The 11,096-nt window shown below is 48.6% G+C and overlaps 1 protein-coding gene across 1 annotated transcript in view; it reads right to left on the minus strand.

The window, feature by feature from the left end:
* Positions 1-10,793, minus strand: part of LOC147892033 (Transducin/WD40 repeat-like superfamily protein) — a 128,934-nt gene extending 118,141 nt beyond the window's left edge. Inside the window, exons 1-5 of the mRNA XM_087387872.1 lie at positions 10,636-10,793; positions 10,287-10,555; positions 10,078-10,162; positions 8,820-8,859; positions 8,357-8,605 (exon numbers count right to left, since the gene is read on the minus strand). Of these exons, the coding sequence (XP_087243998.1) occupies positions 8,357-8,605; positions 8,820-8,859; positions 10,078-10,162; positions 10,287-10,418 (506 nt within the window). The 5' untranslated portion in view covers positions 10,419-10,555; positions 10,636-10,793. The remainder of the gene's footprint in view (positions 1-8,356; positions 8,606-8,819; positions 8,860-10,077; positions 10,163-10,286; positions 10,556-10,635) is intronic.
* Positions 10,794-11,096: the final 303 nt, after the last annotated feature.

Genomic DNA, 11,096 nt, shown 5'->3' on the forward strand with positions numbered 1-11,096 from the left:
GGCGCAAAGGCTACGAGAGGGGGTGGGGCAGAGGCTACGGGAGGGGGGGTGGGGCAGAGGCTACGGGAGGGGGGGTGGCGCAGAGGCTACAGGAGGGGGGGTGGGGCAGAGGCTACGGGAGGGGGGGGGGCAGAGTGGAGCTACGGGAGGGGGGGGTAGAGCGGAGCTACGGGAGGGGGGGGGAGCGGCTGCGAGAGGGGGAGGGGGGGAGCGGCTGCGAGAGGGGGAGGGAGAGCAGAGATACGGGAGGGGGGGCTGCGAGAGGCTACGGGAGGGGGAGAGCGGCGCTACGGGAGGGGGGGCTGCGAGAGGGGGGGGAGCGGCTGCGAGAGGAGAGGGGAGACGGGGGCTGAGCGACCGGGGGGGGGGGGGGGGGGGGGGCTGAGCGACGGGGAGGGGGGGGGCTGAGAGACGGGGAGGGGGGGATGATGGTGATTCTCTATGTGGATAAGCTTATCCTAATAGAGGATCTCAGCAGCAAGACAAGGAAGATAAAGACTCTTGCATGAAGAGTTTGAGGTGACTGACCTTGGTAAGGAGAAGAGAGTACCGCCAAGGGATTCTAAAGCGGTTCCAAATGGTGCAACAGACCCATGGAAATCAGGGACAAACTCGACAAAGAAGATGCTTCTAAGTTGGTGGACTCGACCAAATATCAAGAACTTGTGGGGAGCTTACTCTACCTCGCAAACACTCATCCCAATATTGCATTCTCAGTGGGACTACTTTGTTAGCTCTCATCAAAACCCCCACATCATAATTGGCAAGCTTGTTGGCATGCTTTACGATACCTAAAGGGTCCCACAAGATATGGAATAACGTACTACATACGGATTGATTTCTTTGGGTATTGTAATTATTGAGCCAGAGAAAGGGACGCTCAACATTCCATGATTGGCTATTTAGTAAGAAGCAACCACTGGTCACTCTTTCATCTACATAAGCAGAGTACAGAGCAGCCTTTATGGCATCATTGAAGTCATGGAGGTTCTACAAGAGGAAGCGGTGGAGATCTATTGTGACAACAAAAGTTGCATTGCGATCACGAGAACCTAGTGTTCCATCCTTGGACGAAGCACATAAAGGTTCACCAGGGAGCTGATTGTGGATGACTTGATAGAGTTCACTTATTGCCCTACAAAAGAAAATGATGCCAAAGGCTCTTTCTCGTGAGCAAATGCAGCATCTCATTTGACATATGGGGACCGGCCCACATTGAGTCAATGAAAGGGGGGGTTAGAGGTCATTGACGCACCTACGAGCCCCATATGAGAACGACATAGGGTACAATGAGCCTTAGGATAGGGTAGGAGGTTAACTGGGTAATATCTTAGCTGTACGGACTGCAGCTTGGAGTCATGGCTCTGTGCAGGAGGCTATAGCCATGGCTGCAAATGGTATAGAGCTACAGACAAAGGTGGTTTGCATGGCAGTAGTGCACGGACTTGTTAGCTCCATGGATCTCCAATAAGTCCATGTCACCAACTCTCTCAATCATCATGCAAAAGGCATCGCATGCCTTTGCTTTGAAGATGCCCCCTCTAGCTGCTAGGTTATAAACCTTCTTTCTTCCTACTCAAAACTCCACACCAACCAATATTCCAAAGCATCTTACCGAGCTCATAAAAGAATAGTGACAATACATATCCGCTTGACATTGCTACTATTGCAGCAAGCGCAGCACACCTCCTAAGTGCCATCCAACAGAGCTGGTCATGCTGCTCTTGAAGTCTCCATGCTCACATGTATCTTCTTTCCTTTAGAGTCCACCGCCTCATCCTTAGTCTTTGCATCTGAGTGACAGATATCCTCCTCCAGACAAGAATCTAACTTGATGCACCAGCACCTATTGTCTGATATGCTGATAATCACCTTGCTATCTATAAATGTTGTCTCAAGGATGCTTGGGGTAACACCAAAAGTAGCTCCTCTTTCACCAAACTAGCTATTGGTTCTTCCTTCAAGGGTTGGTCCCCCTCCTCCTTCCATTGATCAACCTTCTTCAATGTGTAGTCTTTTGCTATGTGTGTATAAGCTTGTCACAGTGGAAGCATTTCCTTTGTTTCCTCTTGCATCCACTTCCTGAAGAACCCCTTGCCTCTTTTGAAGAGTCAACATCAGCCTTGGTGTTACCTTGTCCAAGTTTGCCATTATTGTTCGCCTTTCCTTTGCTTAAACCATTAAAGCCTTGTCTCCGCGCTATCTCAGTACTTCTTCTTATTGTGTTCCTCTTGCATGAGCATAGGGCCCCGCTCCTCAAAAGTGAGTGGCTTGGATCACTCTGCAATGGCTAGTGTCATAACCAAACCCTTGCTTACAGAATAACTGCAATTGATGTCCAATCCCAGCAAGAGGGAAAGTCTATTCAGGACGTTGGATTTCATGATCCACAAAAGGACAAACTCAATTAGATGTTTCTGCTACCATTCATTCCCTAGACAGAGGAGCTCAAGCAACCGAAGCTGTTCATGATATATCGGGGCGAGCAAAGTGTTCGAAAGGTCACCTCCCCATCTTTAAGCCCCCATATGAGGAGAGCATGGGGGAGGGAGACCTAGGGCAGTACCCCACAGAAAAAGAGAGAAAGGGGCTGCCACATAGACAGCATCATGGCTGTCATGTGAGCAGCACATCTAGAGCTGTTATGGGCAGATCAGAGGGTCAGAATAGTGCGGAAGCATGGCAGATCTGTACGGATTACAGACGCCTGCTGTACGGCTGGTTTCAGGGACATGTACGGAGCTCGGGCAAGAGCCCTAGAGCTGGAACAAGCCTCAAGCATAGGCAAGATAGTCTGGGACAGATTGCGATGGATCTAGGACATGGAGGCACACTGTTTGCAGCAGGTTTGGGGGGGCTGGACCCTGAATATATAGGAGGTCATCTGCCCTTGAAAGGAGGGCCAAAGCCCTAGTGGGTCGGCCAGAATGATGCCGCTGGTCGATTTTTTGGAGAAGGCCTTGAGCCTATATAAAGAGGGTGTGATATAACAGCAGAGATGTCGACTGCTACAGCCTCTTCAGACCCTGCTCTCCCTTCCTCCTCCCCCAGTTTTTTTTCATTCACTATCCCTAACTTCGAAGAGTCTGGGAAACTAGACGGGACCAACTGCCCAATCTGGAAAGTGAAGATCCGGAGTCATTTAGTGGCTCAGAAGTTGTGGAAGCTGACAACGGGAGTGGAGGCGAAGCCGGAGCACATGGTGGATAGACAAGGGAAGATACTCATGGCAGTTGACAGAGAGGAGCTCGAAGCTTGGGAAGACAGAGATGCCCATGCCCTGGCATTAATCATTGGGACTACGGCAGACTTTGTGCTTCCACATATCCAGATGGCCGAGACGTCAATAGAGGCGTGGGTCACTTTGAAGGATCTATACGAGACGGACAACACCTCCCGGATTTTGCTTCTTTAGCATCAACTCTACAATCTTGATATGGAAGGAGATACGGTACATAGCCACTTGACGAAGGTCAAGGTGGTGACGGATCAACTGGCGGCAGTTGGTCAGAAGACAGACGGGTTGAAACAAACCCTTAGAGCTGGTGCCTGGAAGACTCCATAAGGGGGACAACTAGAAGATCGTGACGGCTAGATTGCTCGAGTTCGAAGGTAGGAACATGACAGAAGATGGTGCCACGAGATGCTACCAAAGATGGACCTGTGTACCAAGATGGTGTGCGGAAGCAGAACCAGACCTGGTGGAGCAAGAGCCACTGGATGAAAATCCAGGAAAAAAATTTGACATCGAAGTGTTCCAGAGGACTACGACCAGGGAGTTATTGGAGCATCATCATCAACGTGTTGGCATTGGGCCGAGGTGTGTCGGTTAGAGGGGGTGTTGGAAAGGTCACCTCCCCATCTGTAAGCCCCCATATGAGGAGAGCATGGGGGAGGGAGACCTAGGGCAGTACCCCACAGAAAAAGAGAGAAAGGGGCTGCCACATAGACAGCATCATGGCTGTCATGTGGGCAGCAGATCTAGAGCTGTTATGGGCAGATCAGAGGGTCAGAATAGTGCAGAAGCATGACAGATCTGTACGGATTACAGATGCCTGCTGTACGGCTGGTTTCAGGGACACGTACGGAGCTCGGGCAAGAGCCCTAGAGCTGGAACAAGCCTGGAGCAGAGGCAAGATAGTCTGGGACAGATTGCGATGGATCTAGGACATGGAGGCGCACTGTTTGCAGCAGGTTTGGGGGGGCTGGACCCTGAATATATAGGAGGGAATCTGCCCTTGAAATGAGGGTCAAAGGCCTACTGTTGTGGGCCAAGGGCCCTTGTAATGAGAGCCCTTTAAGGGCGGTTTTCCAGCAGACTGGTCGCCTGTTTGGGTCGGCCAGAATGATGCTGCTGGTTGGTTTTTTGGAGCAGGCCTGGCTGGCTTCCAGACAGCAAGGTGGAAGGGATCTAGACAGAGAGTCTACACATGCTCGAGGTGGAGCACGCGGGCTCAGAGATCTAGAAGTGTCAGGCTTGTAGTAGAAGGACCTTTTGGTATTGTATCTTGTCCTACTTTGTGGACGGACGGAAATATAAAGAGTTGCTTCTATATTTGTTTCTGAGCATTGTCTATTTACTAGCTTGCACATCTGTGCACATTAAGTTAAGAAGTTTGTGATTCCACACCCCACACCACACTATGTGAGCTCCTGGGCATTACTATCAATCTTTCGCTGTGCGTACCTTCTGTTGGGTCATTTCTAACACAAAGGTCTTCAAATAGGTTGAAATTGATTCTTAGGAGAAGTCAACGAGCTCAGTCCATTTTATTTTGCAAATGTTTCTATAGTACCCCCTCTTCTTCGCATTCTACATATGCGCAATATTCTATACTACCCCCTCCACTTCTCCACATTCTACATATACACAGTATTACAAATGATCAAGTACAGTGACAACACCAGGTGCCACATCGACCCATGGATTCGCAACTCTGTGTCTTCTTGAGGAAATGCAACAATCCACCCCTCTCGTACCTACTTTGTAGCCTCATCGATTAATGATGCATGTAAGTATGATGCCACTATTCCTCTGGTCAGGATCAGATGGCACGCGCAACACTAGAGCCAAGGTGGCCTAGCAGACAGTGATCTTGCCACAGACGCACGGGGGACTTGGCATTATTGACCCAGAGATGTAGAGAAGAGCCCTCTTGGGCAAGCTGGTTGTGAGAGGCCTTACTCCGGGTGCAGAACCCTAGAAGCTCCTACTCCAACGGGGGCTTCTTAGGAACGTGCCACGCACTAGGGGACAGTGGCAGCAATCCTACAAGTGGAACTTCTCCGAGGCTCCGTTGACAGGGAAGGGCTCTCCGTTGATGCGCAGTCTCTACAGAGTGTGGCAGAGATTGGTAGGAGGACTCATACAGGCTAGGCCGTCTTGCAGAGAGGAGTTTGAGAGGCAGCCTCTCATCTGGCACCCAAATGTCAAAGACCTGGAGGGGCGCATGCTGGGGCAGCAGACTCATATCGGATGGGCACAATGGGATAGGGGACCGGCCAGATCCTTTGAGACATGGAGACAACTTCCTAGAGAGACAGAGGCCCACAGACAGGCCCTCTCCTACCTCTAAGGAGCAGGAATCAGGATGCAGGAGATTGAGGAGGCGATCTCAGACTCCTGGTGGAAGGGACTACAGAGCCCCTAGACCCATCAGGACAATTCTAGCAAACAGGGGTACCGCTTCCGATTCGCTTTTTCGGGAGTCTCTTGGTTCCCCCCAGTCTCGTTTCTATCGGGTGGGACCGGGAGGCTCATTGCAAGACGAGTCAGAGATGGAGGAGACAGAGGTGGACCAAGAGGACCTGGAATTGCAGAGGGTCAGGATTGTGGGTCGCTTGGGCAGGACTTGGTACATCTATCCCTCCATCATCTTATCGACCCCAAAGGAAGAGATGTGCACCTTTGGATTTGGGAGGGCAAACCCTTATGTGACATTCAGTAAGACCCAGGGGAGTGGTTTTGGCCCGCCCGCATAGGGCACTCGAACCGGATAGAGGAGGTCTCCTTCTCGTATACCACTCGCATCGAGCGTCGACTATAGCTGGAGGCAACAGCATGGTCCCCTTCGAAGGAGCGCCACTGGCTAGAGCAGAATGTTCCGAGAGAGGTCATAGGTCAATTTTGGCCCCGCCTCTGGACGAGTTTGTGCCCGTGGAAGATCTCACTTCTTCTGGCTGTTGGCGCATGGGGGTCTACCCATCGGCCCCTGGCTAGAGCAGATGCGGATTGATGGCAGATGCACTGGTTGTGGGGATGGAGTTTTGGAGACCATCCCGCGCTGTCTTTAGGACTGCCTCGCTGCACAGCGGGTTTAGTTGGCGGCCCTCAGGATTGTTGCTAGCATGCAGAGGATGAGAAGGGATTTCACGTGGGGAATGGTGGCCTGACTCACGGAGAGAGGCCACGCCTTTGCGATCGGCCCTGTCACGGAGGCTTGCACGATACATGGACAGCAGGTTTCCCGAATTGAGATCCATGATGCAGTTCAGCCCACCCGTTCATGCCCACCAGCTCTCCCGGAGGATGGTGTTTGGGAGACCGTCTCTAGCATCACTGCCTAGAACGTATGGGTGGCCAGATGCAGCAGGGTGATCGGGGGCCAGTCGATCCCTCCGATGGCTACTCTCGTAGCCATCTGGCAAGATATTATCTTCGAGAGCGACTGTCGAGAGACGGGAGCACTTCTGGCAGACATAGCCAGCAGGAGTTTTCTACACCCTTTCCGCGAGGGGTATTTGTTGGGCATATAGACCTGCCTTTCAGCGAGGTCTTCAAAGTTCAGTGGCTATGCCCTTGCTGTTGCCTTCTTCTACTCCTTTAAGTGCCTGGCAATGCACTCCTTAAAGACTTAATGCAGCCTACAGTGCATTGTTGCAAGTGCTAACACCCACAATGGGAGCCTTTTATAGGGCTGAATGCCCTCTTGTATAGGCTGATAGGCTCTGAACCAGGCCAACCTCTTTAGGGTTTTGGCCAACAGGTCTATGGACTGGCTGTGAAACCGGACCAATAACCCTAAAACAAAACCCTAAAAATGAATCACTGATGGTAGAAACGCAGCCTCGATCTTCGATTCACAGCAAATTATGACCAAGATAGATTTCGAATTCAATAGATAGCAGGGGAAAATAGCATCTAATAGCTTCACCTGACGAGGAGCAGCAACAGATTTCTTAGGGGAATCAAAACGAACTGAGAGAGGAAGAGAGAGAACTAACTGAGATGCTACTTCCACCCTAAACCAAGCTTTTTAGGCTTTCTTTTTAAATCTGGTGCTTTTGGTGCCTTTTCTATCTCGTGGGCCCTCCTTTTAAAGAGGCACTCCCCTTGTCCATGCTTTTAGGCCTTGTGGGAGGCTGCTTTTTGTGCTTTTCTCCCCACTCTTGGGTTCTTTTTGCGCTCTCTTAGGTCCTACACATTGCACAAACAAGTTCCAACACTTTAACCCATTAGAGGTTAGCGAAATGCATGCATTCCTAGTTATTGGACTAATCCTAGTCTTTCGTGGGCATCCCCAACAGTTCTCTTTTACTAATGCAAAGCAAAAGTAAAACAAAGCTTATTCTAGTTAACCCAAGTCAACTTTCTTGATTATCGTCAATGAAATAAAGATTCCCCTTTATGTCTTGGGAGAAGTACCAATTTTGTGACAGGCTGATCAGCCCATGTATACTGCCAACCAAGCCAGGCCCTGGGGGCCTATAAAAGCCCATGAGACCTGCACCTGTTTGTGGGGCTGAGCCCACAAGACTTCTAGGTGGGCACTGTCCGCCTTTAACTCCTCCCACCAGGCCCATGGGCCTCCACAAGGCAGTCCCACGTGGACTCTACTGCCTGCTGTGGGGAGTCCACTTAAATACCACAAAGATTGTTGCGTGCCGCCCACATGGCACCTATGTGCTGCCCATGTGACAGTCATTGTTAAGCATTGGAAACAAGCTACCCAAGCATCCCCGACATTTAATAATGTTGCTTTTTCTTGATTCTTATTGTCATTAAATTCCTCATCAAGGTACCTTCAATCACACCATTCGAGGTCCTCAATCAAGCACTTGCAGTGCTATAGGCCATACTTATGAGGTATTAACACCTCATGGCCTTGAGTCAATCTGAACCCAAGTTAACCTTCCTTTGTCAGTATGCATGATGGACATTCTTAACTATTTAAATTTAACCTAAAGTTGACTCAAGAGCACGCATGTTGGTTTCTTAACAGCATCTAGACACAATGAGAAAATTCCTACATGCGAAATCTCTATTTAAAACACATAGCACACACTAACACAAAATCGTGCCAAACAAAATCAGCTGCTTGCAGTATCTTATAGATGAAAAGCTAAGAATTCTTACCAAAGTGGTGATTTATTCTCAAGTGCTTGTTTGGGCACATCTCGTGATCGCATTGTTACCATATCCAAGAAAATGACCTTGTTTTCACAACATATAGCCAGAAAATGTCTTCCACGGATTGCTTGGAGTCCTCCTCCAGTAGGAGAAAATTGTTGATTGACAGCAACTGGAGCCTCAGCTGCAGCAGTACGGTTGAGCCATCCATGCCAAAAACGCACATCTTCATCATAAAATTTGATCTGCTTCACACTTTAAAAAGAGCAACAACCACCTCCTTTTTATCAGTCAAAAGACAGTAAGCTGCAGCTTCATTTAGAGCCACAAAAGGAGAATTGACACATTTGAATGGACTCAAAATTTATTTTACTTGTTTTAGATCCTTGCTACACAAGCTTCAATCACCTAATCATACTTATGCAATGGAAAAAGCGTATGAGTAAATTAGTTTAGCATAGAAACTGACCTTCCACCTCGAATTGCCTCGGTAATTTTGGCCTTTGGCTCTGGGACCAAACCACTCTTATTGTTAGTGGATAACAAAGAATTATTACATATCTAAACGTTGAGAGTGTGAAAAAGTAGACAGCTTTGTGGCCCCATACTCATAAGCTATTTATGACATCCCTCTTAAAAAGAAGAGTCCTTTCTTCCAATGTTCGTGCATTGCATTTTTTTATTGTTTGCAACTTCCATTAGTTCTCTAAGAAACCTGACAGCTTCCAGCAGGAAATTATGTGCTGCCTTATATGACTTCTGTTCTGTAGACATTAATAAGTATCTCCGCCCCTCCCTCCCCCCCAAAGGAAAATCTTCCTCTCCCTCAGGTCCTCCTTCTTGCGTTTACTCATCCCCCAAAGACTAAACGTCACAGATATGCACAGATGCAAGCATGGGAAATATGAGTATGTGCGCATGGGTTGTGGATACCAAGTATGCAAATAAGAATTAAAGCAACGTCCTGCATACATAAATTTAGTGCTTTGGCAGCAAGTAGAATGGTTATATGGAATGGGATTAAGATGGAGGTCATAGGAGTCTCTAGCTGGATCAGCCTCAAGCTAAGGAAGAGGGGTCCTTTATCAACTTATGCTACTTGTCGCTAAGAATTCTCTAGGCTCCCTGTCTTCTCTGCGTGACCATAGGTTACCCCAAAAAAGTTAGTAATATATTGATGCTGCAGACCTATGCATACGCCTTGTACCCAAGAGGGGTTTCTGTCATGAGATGTGATGCCAAGTCCCCTCGTGGTGTCAAAATTTTGTCATGCTTGTTAAGGATAATTGTTATCTGATTATCATGTTGGGATATTCCAGGTGAAAGGTGGAAGGCAGGGAGAAACCGCACGTCAGCCAAAAGATCCAGAGCATAGTCCCCTTTGCTCTATCATGCAGGGGATGCTATGAGTAAAACAGAACATAATACAGACTGATTTATTATAGAATCACCAACACTGAAAATAACTGTGCACCACGACCCCATCAATTATCAAAATTCGTGGGCTGTTATTGCCTATCCGTTCTGGGGGGTTTACAAACCTTTCTGCTCATTGACGGCACCAAGTGGGCAGACGTTAAGACATCCCAGCACGTCTAAAGATGCTGGCTGGGAACTGAGCTGCTCGCATTAATCAGCTAATGAATGTTACCTCTGTGTTTTATGGCTTTAGATCGGGTGCAGCATCCCGTGCAACCATAGATCTACCATCGAACTAGATAACTCACCTGGTTCGCCATCTGCAAGCTTCTGCAACTTGGCCCCTACCAATCGCCTTGCATCTACCCCTCCAGCATCCAGCTCGTACACCACCTGCAATCCCATGAGCAACCAGAGAACCTTTCTTCATACGCACACGAAAAGATCGGCCTAGTAATGGCGAGCCGCCAGATGCAAAGTAAAATCAGATGGGTGAAGAATAATCACGCAACCACACCTGCCGATGCTCCCAATTCCAAACAACGACATTGTCAGAGGCATCCGCGGTAGCGAGCCAAGGATGGGTCGGGTGTAGCTCTAAGCGAACGATCTTCTCATTGGTGGGTCGAAATGCTCTCAATCGTAACATCTTCTACGCATCGGCTAGTCTCAGGCGGAATGCCAACTTCGATCGGAAGAAGCTCAAGGACCCAATAATTTCGAGGAGGCGGGGTTGTCGCCCGAACACATTCGCGATAGATTAATGCATGCGCAGATCTGCAGTACCTGAATCATGGAGTAGGAGTCGATCAGCGCTTGTTCTTCCTACCAAGCAGAACTTATTTCTGAATTGTTTGAGAGAATACCAAGGTCGCGATCTGAGCTTGGGTGAGCTTGGGAGTGTTTTGCTGTTACAAAGGTCCTCTGCTCACAACAAGCACACACCCTTATGGTTGTCTTTTTGCATATATATATATATAAGAGTAGCTGTTGCAATAGTGCCCCCCAATCAATGTTGCGACTTTAGGAGTGGAATGCTAAGCTATCTTGCATCCTAAAAAACAAGTCCCCAAGAAGGCTCGTGTCATTCCAATGAAAAGCATTCCACATGGGTTTTCAGGCAAGCGCAAAGAAGATCAATGTCTGCGGGCCAATGACATTGCTCAGGCATTGGAATGCTATGCTAGCAAGGCTCTCATCAAGCTAATGGGCTAGCATTAAAGAGTTGAGAAAAACCAAGGTATACGAGTGCACGTAGTTTCTTTAATCAACAAGCTCCTAATATGTGGTGCCATAGTCTTTTGTAATTGTGAGCATACTAGTTTCA

Source organism: Dipteris shenzhenensis, chromosome 17 (genome assembly GCF_047967505.1).
Source record: "Dipteris shenzhenensis isolate YYH24624 ecotype China chromosome 17, Dip_SZ_1.0, whole genome shotgun sequence".
NCBI classification, from domain to species: Eukaryota; Viridiplantae; Streptophyta; class Polypodiopsida; order Gleicheniales; family Dipteridaceae; genus Dipteris; species Dipteris shenzhenensis.